The sequence below is a fragment of the Pezoporus flaviventris genome, unplaced genomic scaffold (genome assembly GCF_033815535.1).
Source record: "Pezoporus flaviventris isolate CSIRO_AGI_PZ_B2104156 unplaced genomic scaffold, CSIRO_AGI_Pfla_v1 ptg000064l, whole genome shotgun sequence".
Lineage (NCBI taxonomy): Eukaryota > Metazoa > Chordata > Aves > Psittaciformes > Psittacidae > Pezoporus > Pezoporus flaviventris.
In genome coordinates this window covers 1,094,939-1,115,850 of record NW_026892612.1, presented here as the reverse complement: position 1 = coordinate 1,115,850, position 20,912 = coordinate 1,094,939, and the positions used below count along the sequence as shown (strand labels likewise).

Sequence of the window (20,912 nt, the reverse complement as noted above, 5' to 3'; positions counted from 1 at the left end):
TGTTTTAAAATAAACTACATTGTAGTTGTTCTTCTCTCCAGGACAAAATCTGGAGAAAGGTCTGACTCACACCTGCTGTTTCATCCACATGTTATCTTAGCTGTCAAAACCTCATTGGAAGCAAATAATATGAGTGAGATGAAGAAGATAAAGACCTTTGTATCTCTCCAAGATAATGCCTTTCTTTTCTTTCTTCTTTGTTCAATAATTATTTGATTTAAAATTTATTACAATTTATTGTAGAAAAGTAAAAGTCTCTGCAAATAGACAAAAAGTGAAGGATTCCACTTCTTCAATATTTCTGACATACACACACATTGAAAGACAGAAATGTAGTTGAAATGCAGAAAGGGACTGGATATTTGGTACCTGGAATACTTTTTTTTTTTTTTTTGGTACCTGGAATGAAATCTGTTATGAAAACTGTGTATGTATGATATACTTCAAACCTCAGTTCAAAGCCCTTTACAAATTGAACGGCAAACTACCCCAAAACAGCACTGCCTGAAGCTAGTTGTTAGAAAAATACCAATATGAACAGGGCCTTTCCTTAAAGCTTCCAAACGTTACTCTTAAGGCTATATATGCTCCAGAAGACATTCTTGGATGGACCTGGTACTGATATCTTTTTTTTTTTCCAAGGCAAAAAAAATGAAAAGACTAACTTACAGATGCTGAAAGCAGCATTTGGGCCTCACTGTAGGTATTGTATGTATTTCCTTAAAACCAAAGAGCACTGGTTCAGCTCCCTTTTTTTCTGCTGTGGAGATCCACATGTGGATATCCACATTGTATGAATGGATGTTGCCTGCTGTGGGGTACAGATCAGTGGTAGGCAGGAACCCAGGGACAGGCAAGAGGAGCTGGGAGCTTACATACCTCTGGGAACAGCCTTAGGAAATGTTCAACGTTCACTGGGTCCAGGGGATAATTTGCAAGAAGATGCTTTACTCAAGGAGAGAATTCTGCTCCCCATTTCTAAGCTTTCTAATATTTTTGGTCATTAAGTAGCCATTAGACAACAAATACATGTTACAGCATATATAACCAGCTTTCATGTGGGGATCAAAACCTGTACCCCCTCCAGGACAACTGAGCTCCCTGCTGCACTGGGGTACGGTCCTCAGTTTCTCTCAGTCCCACAGGAATCTTGACTTTGTGACTGCTGCAAGATGAGAGAGAAGTTTTAGATCCTCTGGAGCAGAGAAAGGAAATGAATTTGGCTTTGTCATGTAACAGGTGACTCTGCTAAATGATGGAGCTTATTTTCCTCCTTCACAGTCCTGGGTGACCATTTTAAATGAAAGCAGCATTTGCTAGAGTTTTCTGAACAGAGGTCTTGCTAATAGGTATTTACATGGAGTCTGAGGTACAGCTTGCCTAACAGGGCATTGCTAAGGAAGCTGAGACAGGAATTCTTCTGGTTTAATGCCGCAGTCAGGCATTTGTATGAAACCCATACCTGAGGTTCTTGTAGCTTCGTAGGATCTATAAGGCTGTAAAGAAAAAGCAACAATGGAGGCATTTAAGGAACTATGTCAAGTTTTACAGAGTGGCAGACAAAAGAGTCACAGGTCTGGGTTTACTGAGTTACTGAACTTTTTCATATTTGGTAAACTGAAATTAAATAAAGTCATATGTAATTTCTGATTAAAAAAAAATCTCATTCTTCTTATTGTTTCTGCTCAGAGTATTATTTTTTTACTTCATGAGTAAGTCATTCAACATTCTGAGACTTGTCTGAAGTCACATTGAGGTAAGCCTCAGTAATACAATCTGATTTTGTTGTTCTGCTAACAGTGACTTGAAATTTCTTAAAGATCCTTCGCTTGCTTACAAGAGGGTGAAATGATCTGACGAGCATGTCGCTTTTGAGGGCAATAAGCAACGCTTGAAAGCAGAGCTCAAGCTTTAGGGATGCTTTGTCTGGTAACCCATGACCCTGAAGAAGTTAGAAAACAGCATCTTCTCAGTCCCTGTGTGACACTGGTAAAGCTGATTCACTACAGCCTTTATTTATTCAGCCATAAATAAATAAAGTGAATTCTTAAGTAACCACCGTTTTATTGTAGTTTGCCATTAGTGTGAAAGGTTTGCCAATTTATGCATCTAGCAAGTAATGATACCTACTAGGAAAAGGGGAAGCTCTTCTCACAAGGGAAAGAATTCATTCCATTCCTGAATTCAACATGACTCCATAAGCAGAGAAAAATTAATCTATAAATAGGCCCATTGAACCCATGTGCCACAATGCATTTCACACCAGTTTTAATAATCATGATCAGTGTCATTCATAGATTGTTTGAAGAACCAGCTGGGATAATTATCACTTGGCTTTGAATCCAGCATTAGTACTAGAATTAGGAAATTGATCATTTTATCTCAGGTGACAGGTGGCAAAACTTCTTTCCTCCCCAGGTATCGATTGTCTCTGCAGTTGATAAAACACCAGGGTTTACTGCAGGAGACAGCTTGAGGTGTACAGTGATTAGTCTTCCTTTGCACTCCCCAGCTCAACAGGCAGCAATGTCAGAGGAGAGGAGATCAGCTAAAGCCAGTCACGGGAACCTGCGGCAATAACAACATGCAAGAACTCTAAACTGCTGTGAGGGCTGATTCTTCTCCCTCCACGCCTGCTTCTTCCGCCTCCCTGCTGTAGAAATGCACCAGTGTTGCACTCTGCTGATAGACTTGAACCTGTCACATTTCCTACATCTCCCAGTATGAGGAAAAGGCAGCTGGATTCATAGCAGCTCTTCTGTGGAGAGTTGATTGCCCAAATGAAGAATAAACAGGCAAATTTGGTGAGTTTCTTGTTCTATTTAAATTACAAGAAGTTAAAGTTGTGGTGGTGGTGGTAGTATTTTTTAAAAATGTTAATTTCAGATACTGGAATCTCTCTTTCCTAAGTCTCTAGAGGCTGTCATGGTTGGGAAACTCTGGGAAGAAAATTTACTTTAAAGGTTCCCTCTGAGATCAGATGCACTGTGGAGCAGAATGACTGTGAAGCCACAAACACCTGAAAATACCAATCTTCCCGGCTGATGCAGCATGAGGGTACTAGAGATATTGTATTATAGAACAACAAGCTCTTTCTAGATTTGTTGTTCCAGGAAAGGCAAACAAAATAACAAATATAGAAAAGTTTCAAATCTCTTAAACAAACTGACACTGTTCGTGGAAGTGAAATGATGAAATTCAAAACTACCACACACTTTAATGTAATAACTTTGTTAACTAATTCATAAAGCTCAAACAATAAATACAAAATAAGAGTTACATTTTTTGAAGGTATGACAGAATATTAGTATTTTGCCTTCTCTCCTCTGATTGTTGAACGTTTAATTCATGTACACAGTATATACACAGAGTGTATGCCATTTTGGTCTTTTTTACTTGTAGATTTTTGCTACTTTTTCAGTAGCATTTGTTGAATGTGATAAGAACCATTCACTAGACAAAATGACAGCTTGCTTCTGCACCCTGTTTCGTAAGCAATATACAAATGCCTTTTGAGGGATGACACTTAACTCTGGTGAGAACTTCAAACAAGGAATATTGTTTTCCTTCACATATGAATGAGATGTTTTCATCTGGGGTTTTGCTTTAAAGCTTAGGACCTCACATTTTAGTAGCGTAGAGACTAATTTTTTTATGTGCAATAATCATTTGCATGTAATTTAGGTGATAAAATACACATTTTCTAACTCTGTGAAGTGTATTTTAAATGGAACTTACTAATGTAACACTAAAATTATACAAATAAAAGGAATTTTCTCACAGAAGGCTAATTTGGAAAGGGTTCCTGACTATGGTAAGTGGCTTTCCTGTTTCTGAAAAGGTAAACCATGATGTGATCTGTCTTGCTTCCTGTGCTTTCCATAAAATGACTTTACCAGAACCCTTGTTTTAGAGGTACTGCTAAGTCAGGTAAAGTGCTGAGAGCTGCTGGCTGACGGTGGTGTTATGGCTGAGTGCAGAAGCAGCTGATTTTGGACAGAGTAGGGGCTGAACAAGAGAAAAAACAACATTATATGGAACTGCTGTCACAGCCCTGTGGCGCAGGAGAGCAAGGATCTGTGTTTTAGGCTTGTGGCTTACTGTAAACTTTCAAGTTGTTTTATTGACACCATTAAGACCTGTCTATAGATGTCTGGAAATGATGACATCCTCATTACTGAGAGAAGGGACAGATGAAATGGAAAATGGATTTTCTGGGTCTTTTCCACTTCTATCTCAGGTTTTAGAGGACAAATGTTTTGAGATGCAAACGGAGGGAGTATCAGGTCTGCCTTGCTTATGTGCAGCGTCAGAGGCAGAGATGTAGAGGCTCTGACATTGTAAAGCATACCAAGGGAGCTGATGACATCCAGAAGTATTACCTTAGCAAGTGAAAAGTGCAAGGGCTTAGTTACTGCTTCTGAAGGATTCTTAAAAATACACGTTGTTTACATTGCTAACTATACTGCTACAAGTCTCTGAAAAATATCTGAGGATGACAGCCTGGGGGGAACTCAGGATTGGACAATGAAATGGCTTATAGTTTCTGGATCTCAAACATACTTCTATAGTTGCTTAAAATTATATATAAAATTTATTTTAAGGATCTTAAGTTTTATAGTACAATGATAGAAGAAAAGTATTTTTCTAAATCACACTCCCTCCATATAATTTTAAACATACAAGTACCCTCTGGAAATTGCTGGCTTTTAATAAAGTTGACTCGTGGAGATCTTCTGATCTATTTTTTGTATATTTTTTACTTTCCTCTTCTGACGCAAAGAATTGCACAAACTCAAGGTATCTGATGATTTTTAATGTCCTGTTCCTGCTGATCTGAGCATCATATTGTTCTCTACAGCAATACTAACTGTTATGGCATAATAACAGTTGAAGGGGAAGGCAGTAATAATCAACAGGGGAGTATCACTAAATCAGTAAACGTAAGTTCACATGAGAAAAAAAAATATTAAAAAAGGAAGAGAAAATTAGAAAGCAATGTTTTCTGATAGCAGGAATTCTTCAGAAAGGTGAGGTTCCTTTCAGAGAGGCATCAGTACATTTCAAAGTGCCTAGAATGTAATTTAGAAGATTTCATTTATAATAAAGATTAAAGGATTAATGGTTTGCATGTTTTGCTTCTAGACACAGAAAATGATAGCTCAGCTGTGCACGGCATGCTCCCCATATTAAGTTTCTTTATTGCAAGAAGAGCAGATGTAGTCGCTACCTATATTTTTGCAGTCTGCAGGATTTTCACAGATCAGTAGTACAGTACAAAATTAGCCTGAACATTAGCAACACAATCTTCATGCATACACATGAAAACATATTGAAATCCATTATTGTTTAGAAAGTATGTCTTGAAAAAAGACATCATGATGATATTTTAATATTGGCTGAGAACACATTTCAAAGACTCCTGTTGCTCTTCTCCAAGAATTTGAAGTGTCAACGTTGGCCAGGAAGAACCAAGTTTCCCAGGGTGGCTCTGTTAAAGCCTTCCTGTGACTACCACAAAAGAGCAAAGGAACACAGGGTTTTCTGCATTATGTATCTCTGAAGTAGCTTTCCACTGAAAGAACGAAGGGCTTTGGCCTCCTAGAGTCTGGTTCAGTTGATGTCCTCCAGCTCCCTCCTTGTCCCAGGCTCACCAGCCCACATCAGCAGGTGGAAGGCGTGCTTCAGGAGATCTCCCAGCATGGCATCTGAAGTGACATGTTTTCAGTACCATCAGGCCAAAAAGCATGTGTGAATTAGACATCACAACACTTTCCATTCACAGATTTTAAACTGTTGGATTCCTTCCTGAATCAGTACCAGATGGATCATTTTCTAGACTGTGGGCATAGCAGCCCACTTGCTGGCAGTAGCTGTTAAGACTGCCATTTTCCATCCATCTGGGTATCAATCTGCTCCACTTTCTGACACTGAGCTCTGCTGGCTGAAGGACTGCCTCCCTGTTTTTGGAGTGCTCCAGGGGTCAGTGCTGTTGTTGATGAGGCATGCTGCATGGATCTTTAGTGTATACTGAATTGTATCTTGCTGGGAAATAAATGATCTACCAACAAGCTGACTCATTCTCTTGGCTGGAGAGGTAATATGCCAGTGTTTAGGTCAGCAGAAGTTTATTACAATTGAAAACCAGCTGTGGTGATGGGTATATGTGTGCGGCACACAGGTTATAGTCTTAAGAAACAGGTGTGAAGTCTTCATGGCATGCAACAGCCTCTCCTCCCTTCTGCCATGAATGGTTGGTTGCTGATGGGATTGCTTCTTGAGAAAAACTGTTCTGACAGAATTAGTTCTAGAGCTACACCAATTGTGCTGATCATGAATTTGCTTTTGTATGATTATTTACTATCTTCAGTATGAGTAGCACAGAGAGTCACAAAGGAGAAAATAAATACTTTAGATGACACTGATCTGAAAGAGAGAGGGGAAGCAGCTTCTATGGAGGGCCAGGGAAGGTGTTTTGTCTGAATTTTAAGCAGATGCAGGTGAATTTTGCTCTGCCTTAAATGGCACCTTCTCTTAAAAAAACATGTACATGAATGGTTTGAAACATATTTTGTGGACTGGATACTTTCTAGGGGAGAAATGTGTATTTGCTAAGCTTTTCTGATAAACTTCAAATAAAAAGCATCCTCTGGCTATAATTTTAAATACGATGGTTGACAGCTGGTTACTCTACCATGGTCTTGTGTGTGATACATGAACACGGTGAAGTCGCCTGGATGAAATGTAGACTTCATCAAGGCCTGAGGGCCACTCAGAGCAAATGGTTCAAGAGGTGAAGTTGCAAAGCTTTTATCTCTATATATAAATGAGATTTCCACAGTGCAGAATCTCTTAATGAGTTCAAAATGAAGAGCTGAAGAGTCTAACATGAATCATTCCTTTCATTTTTCTCATGCTGAGCTCTGTAATTTCTTACAGAGAAGTTTAACTTCACACAAGCACTGAAAGAGGTTGTCAGGTTAACAAGGGTTTTGTTTAAACTGCCAGGCCTTTGATTCCTCATCTCAGGTGTTCTTGAGGACAGGGTTTTTCGGCTGGTGTTTGCAAATAGTGAAATCGTGACATGTACCCTGTGAACTGTGAACATCCACATCAGGCAACTGCCAGACTTGTTCTGAAACCACACTGTACTCTCGGCTGCAGGACAGAGCCACAGCGAGCTCAGATGTTCGTGATCTGGCTTTGCCCTCTGGTGGTCCCCTCTTGAAAAATTCCCCAGTCTGGAGAGAGGAAAAGGTCTGAGGAAATGGCAGGCTAGTGTGAGGAATACTATAGTAACGATTAAAACAAGGGAAGGTTTTCGAGCCTCAGTTCCTTCCCTGGTTATGAGGACATAAGTCATAGGAGCCTGTCCTATACCTCAGTATTAGGAAGAACTTTCGGGAACCGGGAAGTTCAATTAGAGGCATCTTCTCCTTGCCCTTCAGAAAGCAGTCAGTAACACTAGGGGGCTTTCATGAAGTGTGACTAGCCTTTCATTTTACAGGCAAAGGTATGAGGGGGGGGGGGGGGGCAATTCTTTGATTTTTGCCACCTGGGCACTTTATATGCTGCTAGTCCTACATGTGTGGGAATAAAACTTCTGCTTCTCCTCTTGAAAAAGGAACCAGAAGGTATTTGCAACCTATAAGGGAAAGAAATGCTCATCTGCAAATATGGTTGCAACGTAAATCAGGTCCAAACAGCAATTAGAATAAAGAATAGTGTGTTGTGATTTGAGAAGGAACGTGGCTATTATAGGTAATATAAAAAAATTGTGCAGGATTTGAAAGTCCTGATGTAGCTTAATTTAACGGTTTTGCTGCTTTTCATGCTACTTTAAACTAGAGAGCAGAGATTAATGCTTTTCAGAGAAACGATGGGTGTTTTTTTCTTCTTAATAAGAGATTTTTTAGTTTGGAGAAAAAAGGTTCAGAATAGTCATTGTTATAGCTAGTCATATAAAAAGATTCTCCCTTTTTACTTGTTTTAGCATTTACAAGCATAAAGGTGCCAGTTAAATGAAAATCAGTGCAATGAAAGTGGCTATGCAAATATAGGGCTAATTTGTTCAGTAATTCTTTCTGAAAAGATCATACAGGGAAATGGCTACTGATAAATGACTAAATAAAATCTGGGGCATGGCATGGGAGTACATGTAAAGGATCCACATTGCTATTGGTTGTGATTCCAACATTAAAGTTTTTCTCATTCCATTCTAGTAAATAGTTGTTTGTTGTTTTTTTTTAACATAATGTTGCCTAAAATGCCCTGAAATAAAGTTACTAGATAAATAACCCATATAATCAGAATTGCTGTATCAGTTATCATCTATATTTTCAGAAAAATTTTTTGCATACTTTAAAATCTTTAATTTTTCAAGGTTTTTAAAATTAAAATTCTGAACAAAAGGGTGAATAACTTATTTATATAGTCCATTCAAAACAGAACCTTTATTTTTTCAGTCAATTAAATTCTAAATGCTACTCACTTTAGAAACATGCTTCCCCCAGTTGCTGAAGATGAATAAGCAACACACTTTTCATTCTTTTTCTCTTTCTCTTCCTTAAGCATTTATATTCTTATTTTTTATCTTATGTTCTTATTATTATTCTCATAATTATAAGGTATTTTTCTCCTTCAAAGGATAAAGAAATATAATGATCAGTAACTGCATGAATCTAGGCTTGTAAAAGCAGACACCAAGTCTGGATATCTAAAGTTAGGTGGTAAGAATATCAAACATTCTGTACTACATGGAGCAATTGCTTTTTTAGCTAGCATTTATGCAATTCATTTTAAAATAAAAAGAATAAATAAATAAATAAATTCAATATCACTTCAGTTTTCTCAGTAGGTGTCTTCAAAACCAGTATTAACAATGGAGATCTTTGTGGACATTAACAAGAAAGACATTCCATGACTAGTGTACAGCATCTAAAACCATAAAGAAATATTTGAGAAAGGGATGACAAATGGGTAAAGGAGACACAGCCAAATAAGTAGAAAATAGGAAAGATGGAATAAAGAATTGAACTTGAAGTAAGCGATAAGATGTTCACATTTTGATGCCTGAGTTGTTGGACAGGTTCAAGGATTAAAATATTGTGAAAACTATAAGTAAGGAAAATGGCCTTGTCAGGCACCTGGGTAGTTGTGGGCTAGACAGTGAGAAGGAAAGAAAATCTAGACTGACACTGAAACCTGCAAGACCCAGGCAAAGAGACACGAGGCAGCCTTCTGCACTGTCTGGGTACCAACAACTTCTATACCCTACCTCTAATGTCTAGTTTATGAAGTATTACTTGTTTTGTACAATTGATTTCAGGACACTTCTGCTAATCAAAGGTTTTACTAATTCAAAATAGTCACTTAAGAAATCTGGAAAAGACTGTGACCTAATATAAATGAGCATGTTGATGACAATAGTTTAGCCATATTTCCGTTTGAGATTGCTTCAGTCCTACATAAGCTTACATGGATGACAATTTTGAGAAGATTATTTACAGTTTCACGATGAAAGGTCTCCCCTTTTTCTCCGAACTAGGAAATGCTGACACAGAACTCAGTTACACACTAGCTTCCTTAAGTACTACAAACTCTTCATATTTTGTACTTTGGGAATTTTAATTTTAATGTCAACATCATTTTCTTAAAAACAATTCTTTCAGTTTGAAACCAACGATCAGTAGAGCCACCTAAATTTCCATTTTGAAATAGGGACAAAATTGTAACTGAGGAATATACCATGGAGTGGATAACTAGTTCCAGAGGTGTCTAAAGCTGCATGTCTGACTAGTTTGGTTACATCACCAAATTTCTCCTGGGTCTGTGCAGACCTGGCTCTCCACAAGCCCACTTTCTTGCCAAAATGGGTCGAGTTGTGTTGCAAATGCCCAATGACCAGACAGGTATCATTCAGTTAGTCCCCACAGTAGTTCTCACACAGACTTGTATGATTTAATCATAAAATAGAATAATAGAATCATAGAATAGTTAGGGTTGGAAAGGACCTTAAGATCATCAAGTTCCAACCCCCCTGCCATGGGCAGGGACACCTCACACTAGACCATGTCACCCAAGGCCTCGTCCAGCCTGGCCTTGAACACTGCCAGGGATGGAGCATTCACAACCTCCCTAGGCAAACCATTTGTCGTAGTTTAAACCCTAGCTAGACAGCTTGTTCACTCACTCCCAGTGAGTGGTGCCAGGCTGGAAGCAAACAAGGCTCCCCCCGGGTCTCTCCCCTTCCCTGCTCCCGGAGGGATGGGGAGGAGGATCGAAAGAGTGCAACTCCCATGGGTTGAGACAAGAACAGTCCAGCAACCAATGTACAACACAAATCACCACCGCTACCACCAACGACAACAATGATAAGAGAAAATAACAAGGGAAGAGAATACGATACCACCGGCCCACAAACGAGTCCCACCTGGAAGCCCGTGTCCTTCCGGGTAACTCCCACTTACCCCCCACCCCGGGCATGAAGTGCTGTGGTATGGAATACCTCCTTGGCTAGCCTGGGTCAGGCGCCCCGTCTCTGCTTCCTCCCAGCTTCCCCTCCTCCCTGGCAGAGCATGAGCCTCACAAAGTCCTTGGTCAGGGTAAACATCACTTAGCAACAACCGAAAACATCGTTTTCACCAGCACTGTTCCCAGGCTGGAAGTCAAAACACAGCACTGCACCAGCTACCAAGAAGGAGAAAAACTGACTGCTACTGATAAACCCAGGACACCATTCCAGTGCCTCACCACCTTAACAGGAAAGAATTTCTTCCTTATATCCAATCTAAACTTCCTGTGTTTAAGTTTGAACCCATTACCCCTTGTTCTACCACTACAGTCCCTAATGAAGAGTCCCTCTCCAGCATCCCTATAGGCCCCCTTCAGATACTGGAAGGCTGCTATGAGGTCTCCATGCAGCCTTCTCTTCTCCAGGATGAACAGCCCCAACTTTCTCAGCCTACATACACTGTTCTTGGGGGAAATCTCTTATGTAATCACTAGAGAAGGGGCTGTGCTCCTCAACAGCACTGGTCACAGTTGAAGTAGTAGGATGATATGGCTCAAGCACCTCCTGTAACCCCTGGGAGAACCCTGCTCAATGATCTGTAAGCTGGTTTGAGCAGGGACAACCCTGCATCTTTTTTCAAGCTATGCCCTTGTGCAGAGTAAAGAGTTCGGTTCACAGGATGCAGGTTTGTCCTCAGGTGGCTTTTTCCTCCTACCTGAGTGCTGTTATCTTACAGATCCCTGTCCTCTCCTGGATAATGTTTTATCCACAGTTCCACATTTCTCTGCCTCTCTGAAGAGCTGTGCAGGTTTTTTTGCATGTTTTCTCTTTAATAGCCTGGTACAAACTGTTTTATGGTCAGGGAACAGACTCTGTCTCCGAGCAGAATGTGTTCAACAAAACAAAGCTGGCTTTTTCAAACGCATGTGCTATGAGATATCTTCATCTTACTTGTAATAACCTAAAAAACCTAGCAGGCACAATACTGCTATTAGCTTCATAAAATCCTTGTCACAGAGGCTCTGGCATACATACTGAATTAGACACTTAAATGAAGTTTAGAGCATTAATCCTTTAGTGACTCATTAACCTGTTAGACAAATCCCAGATGCAAAAGAGTAACTTTAAACAAATGCAAGCTATTTCCTTTTCAGGTAAAAAAAAAAAAGATCTAAAAATTATACATTTTTGAGTTTGTGAATTTGTGGAAGAGAAACCTATCTTTATTAATGTTAAGGATTTTGTGAACTACATCAAATTGTAATGTGATATTAATGTGTTACGATGTAAGAGTAGCTGTGTGCCTAGAAGGTAAGTAGATGACAGAATAACATGTCAATTCCCTTGGAATGGACTGAAATTGAGTAATGAAAACAGAAAATGAAAAATAAGCATATGGCTAGGCAACACATTATCCACTATTCTATGTTTTAATTAGAGCTAACTATTTGAAGTGGAAAGTTTCATCTGTGGTGTCATAAACCTACATCATCATAATAATAAACCTAGGCATATTAAATTTCCCAATCTCTACGGCAACAAGCTCTATGATTCAAATTGTAATCATTCAATTGCATGTAGGTAAGCAAGGCACAATAAAATACGGTGAAATGCTGTTAAGAGAAACTTCTTCCAGTATGGAATGGGATTTTCTCTCATAACTTCTACAGTGAGTGCAATTGTAAACAATTGCATTAGGGCTTATTTAACTCTGTGCTTTAAATTTAAGAAGGAAAGACTTTGGTCCCTCATTTAATTTGATGTACCATTTGGAAAATGTTTTTAAAATTTTAGTCACAGGTGGTTAGTCTTCCTACTGAAGAACTCTCTTACAGGCAGATTATTCACCAACTTGTGTTAGCAAAAGAAGTTTGGTTAAAAGAATTCGGGCCTAAGCTCAATTTGTGCTGCAAAATGCACCAAAAAGTACTTGCGCCTTTGCTGGTATGGCGGGGTTTTTGTTTGTTTTTTCTTTTTTTTTGTTTGTTTTTTTTTTTCCCCCAAACCAGAAATTCAGACTTTTTTAAAGCTGAGCATTTTGGGATTAAGAATTTTCTTGTAAACTGATGCTAGGCATGTATTCTAGGTTTTCTGCTGTCCTGCTGATGAATAACAAAGAGAATGGAGTTGAGAAACTTTGCTTCTATTTGCTTTAAAACAAACGTGGCTTTTGAAGAACTTTATATGCCTTAATTCTGTTAAACTTGTGTGGAACTTGTGGGTTTTTTTTTTCTACCCTTTTCTATCTCCCAGTAAGCAGCAGTAAGCTTCTAAATGATGTTAACAGAGCAATGTTACTGCTGCTTTTGCAGAGCCCAGGTGAACCCAACAACTTTGCAGAATGCTTCAACAGTCATTTTTGATCTTTCTGACATTCTACTGGCAGAAGGGAACTGCCGGTGACTCTTTCACATCAGAAATGAAGAAAAACAAGGCGGAAAGGTTTGACTCAATTTTGCGATTTGAAACAGATGTAAAGAGGAAAGGTCTTAATCTCCGACCACAAAGCATGCAGTGTTTTACGTAGGTTAATGCATTGAAGTGGCTGGCTGACTGGGTGATTCCTAGAGGTGGAGACACTGTCGGTGTCATGGAAACAGCAGTCGTCCAGGGATGGCAAGGAGGTCAGAGCACCAGCGGATCCATCTACAGGAGTTAATGCAGAGCCACCTGCAAATCTTGATGCAGGTAAGTGTTTATATAGAGGGATCTGTTTCATTAACCATTGTGATAATCAGTACCACTTTACATGGCTACAGATTATTTTGCAATGGTCAAAGGAATGTTAAATTGCTATATAACATCTATAACAACTGTTGAGTATACTACAGTCAATACAACTTCTGCCTTTGCATTCCTTTGCATCCTTGAATGCTTAGGATTTTTGGGTAACTTCTTTTCATAGGCCTGAACTTCATGCAGCTGTCTTTGAGAAACAGACAAAAGTATACGGACTTTTTTTTTTTTCTAGATGACTTTATACTAATGCTAGCATCGAGGCAGAGATAGATATTAAGACAAAGTGCACTTTCCTAGCAGATCTGCATGCTGCTAGGGAGGTTTTTTCTCAGCCTGGAAATGCCCACTCCTCACTCAGAGGAAGAGCTGCCTCATCCACCATCCAGGAGCATTGGGGTAGAAGGGCATCACCTGGTCACCCTCGACCTTGGTAGAGAGCAGGCAACAGGGCTGAGCAGAGGAGCTGTAACAGAAAACCAAACTTCCAGATAGTAGAGGTGACTTTATCCCTTTCTGCCTGGGGGAGATGATGCTTTAGGGCACCTACAAGTGGGTGCAGCTTGGCTTTGCCTTGCTGCAATTTCATACACTTAGACCTGGAATTGAGAAGGACAAAGGCTGTGGGGGCTCTTCCTGCCACCCTGTGCCCCTTCCCTCAATTCTTCATTCTTTGGAGCCCGATCTTTGTACATGAGGATGAAACAAGAAGTGGGGAACACCAAACAGCTGATGAAACAATTGTCAGGTTCCTTTTAGTAAACTCTTAATTTATGTACTTCCCAGGGGCCTCCCACTAAACAAAAATACATGAAATGAGTTGGTTATAATCAGAAATTCATGTAAGCAAAGTTCTAGACAGGAGAGTGTTTGGCCCATTTGTGTTTTTTCTGGCCAGAATCAAACTACAAGTATTCTTAAAAGGTAAGGGGGGGAGGGGTGGTGGTGCTGAGAAGAGAAAGTGTCCAGTAGCTAAAGACTTTTTTTTTGCCAAATGCATGTCATGTCACTCATTTGTACCACAGATGCTTATGGTGTGTAGCTGCTTCCTCCCGGACTTGTTAGGATGGTATGCTTAATGTAGCTCTTTTCCTGCTTTTATTCTCTTCTTTTGAGCACTGTATATTTGCCGCTGATTGAACATAATGGGGAAAGAGATTTCAATTTCCACTGATACATATTTCCTAGGTCATTATTCTTTCTTCAAGCAACGGTTCTATTTCTTATTTAATAACTCAACTCATAGCTTACTTTCCAGGCACTGTTGTTTAGGAAGAAATTTTGTGGGTGTTTTGTATTCTCTAGTCTTTCTTAGATCTACTATTTCTATTAATTTCTCACACAGTAAAATTTAATCTACTAGTAACTAGAGTCCCCTTTCCTTTTCCCAGGAGAGGTGAGGAGAGGGGGAACAAGTACCCTCTGGCATGGAAAGGAAGAACAACTCCTCTGTGACAGGTCAGCAGATCTGTGGTTGACAGAGGTTTCCGTGTACTGTCACATACTTTAGGAATCACATAGACAAAGAAAATCACTGCTGTAATGCAAATGGCCTGAAGGAGCCATGTTGGCATGGTCCACTAGAAAAACATGTCCTGGCTGTCACTGTAACATGGTGCTGAAGCTCAAAATACCTGTCTACACACACACACCATACGTCATGGCCCACAGTGCTTTAAAGTCAAGGACCTGATCCTGGCATTTGTGCCTCCATAGCTGCTGTCAAGTGTCTGAGTTATGGTTCTGTCAGCCAGTGTGTGCTTACAGGCAATTTGATGTGTCTTTTTCTCTTTTGTGGGTTTAACCTGACCCACAGTAAGCGATCTTAAGCCTGAATCAAATTGCCTTATATTTACCATAGTCTATAGCTTAGTCTGTAGGCACTTACTACTACAAGCCAGCTTCATTAACCATGACAAATTGATCATTGCTGATATTCAGCCTAAGAATGTGCCCCAAGGGAATAAATCAGGACTTTTTGATTTCCTCCCACAGTGAATTCTGGCTTCTGCTGCTGCAATTCTTTTAGAGACGGAATTACTAGAATCTTGATTAAAAAAAGCAGGGAACTTTTTCATGTAAAAACATTAGTGTATTGCACTCTTCTACTCTTCTACTTGAACGGTCTTACAAATAACATTCTTGTTGTTTGCTGAAGTAGCCAGTATGTCCTCTAAATTCTGGAGCTCTGGGTCCCATTGTGTAAACTTAACACTTCTGCTATTCAAACTGTGTAGTATAGTGCTAACTGACATTTTATTGAAGGGATACTAAAATGACCATTTAGCCTTTTTATCCAAAAGCACTAGCTGTGATTCCCCTTTTTTTATGTGGTGCATCACTGTTAATTTGCTACTTGACCATAACCTTCCCTGCTGTGTTCTGAGTGCAAAGAAATCACAGCTCTCAATGGCTGTGTACAATCATGTACAACACAGTTACCTTCACTGTCATTTAATTGTCATGTCTTCTGAATACTCTTTAAAGATAGGTATTGCATATGGTTGTCTTCACCTAAAACTGCAAGTTTACCCTGTTATAATACAACCCTTGTAGACTCTTTGTTCCATTCTTTTGCTCCTGCCCTAACTACTGTAATATCCACATTTAATTTGCATGCAAGGTTAGGCAATCAGCCACATAATTTTCTTTTTAGTCTTTCAACATTTATAAGATTGGGCCTGACTGTATGCATGAGAATAATCTGTGCTGGCAGTCTAGAAAATATAATTGTATGCAGTTGCTATGGTAAAGCTCTTATTAATAAAAAGTTGCGTGGAAGGGTTTATAACAACTGTCATTTTTTTCCAGAGTTCATCTTTTTGGATGAATGGATACTTCAGGTTAGAATTTGCTCAGTTATTTGAATTGTCTGGGGTTTTATATTATAAATAAATTTTAATGTTGTGGGACATATGTTTTTCAAAACCCTTGTTTTCAGGCTAATAGAGGGAGAATTGTCTCAGTAACTCAGTACAGCTGCTGCTCAGTTTTCCCAGATGCGTCTTTTTCAGCCTTTTTATTGCTGAAAGATACTGACTGGCAAGAGAGATGGGATGTAGCTTTTCACATCTTATACGTCAAGAGGAGGAAAACACTTCACCACGAGGTCATTAAATTTTCAGTATCTGCAATACAGAAAGATAAATCTTTAAAAGCAACCAGTTTGGAAAGAGACCAGCCTGAAATGGCTCCATCCCCCTGATGGCTGATCCAGGTGTAAATGTTCCCTGCAGGACATGACCCAAGGAAGGCTGGTGACACTCAGTACCAGCCCTGTGAGAAACTTCTCTCAACCAGGGGATATCAAAGCAGATACTTCTGTGTTCTGTGTAGATTTTTGCCTTAAATGCAGTGTGAAGCTATTTGGCAACTGGCACTCTTATACTGTATTTTTCTGAGGATGCTGGGGGAGTTTCTGAGGTAATCTTAGTCAAACTAAGATTTCCTCCTGCCTCTATGTTTTGCAGCAGGTAAAAGCTCTTAGTTGCTTCCAAGAAGGGATGCTGTCCTCCATCTCCTAACCCTGGATGATAGGTACAGAGGGCGCCAATGACATACATGTTACTTCCTGCTTTAAATTAAGAAAAGATGAGATTTATTTCACCCCCATTTTTATTTAATTCCTTGCAAATGAGAGCAGATATCTTACAAGAGCAAAGCATTAAGTATGCAAAAGCTTGGGGGATTTAAATATGAAATTGAGATTTTGTGTTCTATGTGCCTAAAAAAATTGACTGGAGCTGTGCGAAAGGCTTCCAAATGAGAAGGATTAACTACCCATGTCTTAAATTAGAATAGCTTAGTCATTGCAAAACACTTCCCATAGTGAGGACGATTTAAACCTGGCCTGAAAAGCTGTGCACTGAAGCCTATTCTCACCACCTTAGCAAATGCCCCTTTCTGATGTCGGTTGAACTCTGTGCTCCTAGTAGGAACCCTTAACTTCAACCAGCCCCTGATGTAGAAATGAAGGCCCTGCACCAAATAAACTTCCTGTAGTTAGGAAGGTGAGACTAAAAGAGATCTGGGCCATAAAATCTCACGTTTTTTTCTCATGGGCAGCTTGTTTTGTGTCATTTCAGAATAGGTCCCAGAGAGTTTAAACAACAAAACGTCTCTGTGTAAATGACCTGCTTTCCAGATAAGGCAGTTTGGGTGCTGGATGTACTAGCCACAGCCTCTTTGCTTCAGCAAGAGTACAGGAGTTATATCCTTTATAATATCCTTTATAATAAACTTACTGCAAGCAGAAGCCAGAAGTTATTCTGACTGAAAACCATTTATGGTTCCTCTTTCTGTGGCATTTGACCTCTCAAGTAGCTTTGGGAAGGTTGTGGGAATTTTTCACATTTATCTGAGCTAGCTGTTGACTTTAGCAGCTACACTGCTTCATTTTGCACTAGTAAACAGGCTCTTCAGAGGAAACACAGTACAAGTCACCAGGGCTGGATCTTTTTCCACTTTTCAGCTGTGAGCCTAAGGATGCCAATATGTATGAAATTCTGTGATCATTCATTTTTTTTCTCTTTCTGCAGCTGCAGGAAGGATAGTCTCAGAAACAGCAAAACTAAGCAGGCGAGACTCTAACAGGAATTGATCGGTACAAACACAAAAGAATACATTTCTTCTGGTGTCTTTATTCTGTATGAAATGTATTAGCTGTGAATAATGGTGGTGTGAGCTTTTGCATGGGTGGTTATTTTACACAGAACTTGTTGAGTATTCTCTCATTCCTTATTTTCCTTTTGTGTTGTGCACTTTTTTTTTTTTTTTTATTTTGCCTTTTGGACCAAAGTTAGTAAAATGCCTTCACACTATGTTGGTGAAGCTAATTTTCTTCTGAATTATCTAATAAAAATAAAAAGTTCTGTCTACTTACAGAACAAAGAGGAATGCAACAGTCTTGAAATGATTAAAAAAACTCAAAAATCCAGTCTTAACACTCCTGAGAGTGGCTGGTACTTCATTCCTACGCACTGAACAGCTGTAGAAGACATCTGTAGGTTGTCAATTTTGAAATACCTTTGCCTGCACAACAAACATTGGCTCAGATATACTCTAGTACATATCTAGTTCTCCAGTACCTTCAGTAAGAGAGACCTCCCATAACCTTAGTCATAAAAGGCTTAGATTTCTTATATTTTTTTGCACATCTTGCAAATCCAATCAGTTTTATATACTTTTTAAAAAATGTCCCTTATTAGTCAGCCACCCTCAACTGATACCAGTAAATATGTAAGGAGGTTTTTCTATTACTTCTTCATTAAAGGATCACACAAGCAATCACTGCAGTCTGCATGAACGGAGTATCCCCTGTGCATCCAGCATATAAGCATATAAGAATCATTCATGTTGCTTTTCATGACATGGCAGTCTTATTCTCAGTATTCCTATTTTACTGTGTTTTTCCCCTGAGATCTCAGGCTTCTCTGATATAAGGCACATTATTCTTTCACTGGAGTGAAAAGTGGTTTGCTTTTTTTTTTTTGTTCCCGTGGTTAGGCCTTGATTCTTGGTAAAGTTATTCTTGTGATCGATGACGTTCCAAATGTTCTCTGCGTAAACAACCTCTTTGTGTCCTACCTGGGGCACAGTGACTTGGTCCCTACTTCAGTTCACATTTTTCTTTCTGTTTAAAACATTAAGGAACGCAGAATGTACTCCTCTTTCCACTCCCACTCTTCCACTCAACTCTTCTTTTCAGAGGTTTCTTAATTTGGAAAAGTCAATAAAAACCTTTTAACATTTCTGGATAATGAGTCTGCTGCAGCAGAACAACTAGTGTCCAGAAAAATAATGTGCTTGAATGACTTTATTTTTCTTAAGTATATAGAAAAAATGTGTTCGCAGAGAATAGCTTTGGGCTTTTTGTGTTCGTTTTTTGTTTCGTTTTGCTGTTTGTTTTTTACATTCAACAGGCTTTCAGATCATCATAATAATTTGTCATATGGGGACTGGTGGGGATCAGAAGAGGTCAAAGCAAGCTATTTGCTTACCATTACTTCCTAGAATTGCTCATCTGCAGAATCATAAATAGATGTTATACATAACAACAGCAGGTGGCTAATTAAAAAAAATACTGAGGTAGGTGGTAGGAAGTTATGCAAATCAATGAAATATTAAGAATCGGTTAATTTTATTTTTGCCTACTGTCAAATTAGTGCTTAATTTTTATTGATAATTTTTTATTTCTATTTAGCAGGATCATTCAGCAAAATTAAAATCAGGCTTATGAAATTTGAATAAGGGATTTTTAAAAATAAGATCTGCTATATGTATTCCAATGCAAGTGCAAGCTAGTACAGCCTAACCACAACCTTTCAATCTTGTTTGGTCAAGAGATTGCAAGAATGATGCCCTATATTTCCCCACAATCTCTATAATTGCACTGGAGTGGTACACTGGCCATGCACTGGGTGTGTTGTGCTATTACACTACTAGTAATACAGTATTAACCGGATGCACATGTACACAATCTTTTTGGTAATTGACACTTTCAGAAACCTCTAATATCCTTTTCAGAAGAAATATTAATTTCACTTCCTTTTCTAATGATGGGATTTCTGGGGAATACAAGACTCTTTAAAGTCTAAAAAATCACCACACGTCTTTATGACAGCTCTTCTCTGGCATTCCATTTTTCTCCTTGGCTTATGTGAGATCCTTTTGGCTTGTCTTCTTTATTCCTCCACTTTATCTTCCTTTATTTCCCTTCTTTCCCCATCTTCTCCCTCATCCCCTCAAGCTCACTATTTTCTCAAAACACTAAGCTAAAATAGTATTGTCTTCCTGAACAAGTCCAGAGAAGGGCCACAAGGATGATCACGGGACTGGAGCACCTTCCGTATGAAGATAGGTTGAGGAAGCTGGGGCTGTTCAGCCTGGAGAAGAGAAGGCTGCGTGGAGACCTCATAGCAGCCTTACACTATTTGAAGGGGGCCATAGGGTTGCTGGGGAGAGACTCTTCATTAGGGACTGTAGTGATAGGACAAGGGGTAACGGGTTAAAACTTAAACAGGGGAAGTTTAGATCGGATATAAGGAGGAAATTCTTTCCTGTTAGGGTGGTGAGGCACTGGAACTGGTTGCCCAGGGAGGTTGTGAATGCTCCACCCGTGGCAGTGTTCAAGATCAGGTTGGACGAAGCCTTGGGTGAGATGGTTTAGTGTGAGGTGTCCCTGCCCATGGCAGGGGGGTTGGAACTAGATTATCTTAAGGTCCTTTCCAACCCTAACTATTCTATGGGTCTATGATTCTATATTTTTACTATGACACTATCTGGAAGAAAACTCTTGTGCTGTACTTTTATAGCTCCATACCTGTAAAAGCAAGGAATTGCCACAAAGTGTGGTCATGCTCCCATTATTCCACCTTCTACCAGAAGCTCTTGTTCCAGCTGTGTATATGTACATTGAACTAGATCCTTGCACTGGTACGGATTGCCCATTTTAAACACTTAAGTTCCTTGGTTGACTGAGATAAGTTTTAGCATAAATAAAGATGACTCTTTTTTTAGTCTCTAAAATGGATGACTGTGGCACAGATTCTGCATCCTCTATTGCTTCCAATCCATCCCCATCTGGCTTCAGAGACTTTTGGAGTCCCAGTGAGCGACGCTTTCTCATTGTCAACCAATCTTAAAGATTTATGCATGTATATTG

The 20,912-nt window shown here is 39.3% G+C and overlaps 1 protein-coding gene across 1 annotated transcript in view; it reads left to right on the top strand.

Annotated features, from left to right (window-relative positions):
• The first annotated feature begins 2,417 nt into the window (after positions 1 to 2,417).
• TRPM3 (transient receptor potential cation channel subfamily M member 3) overlaps positions 2,418 to 20,912 on the top strand; it is a 410,566-nt gene continuing 392,071 nt past the window's right edge. The window contains exon 1 of the mRNA XM_061470789.1: positions 2,418 to 2,804. Coding sequence (XP_061326773.1) covers positions 2,781 to 2,804 — 24 coding nt within the window. The 5' untranslated portion in view covers positions 2,418 to 2,780. The remainder of the gene's footprint in view (positions 2,805 to 20,912) is intronic.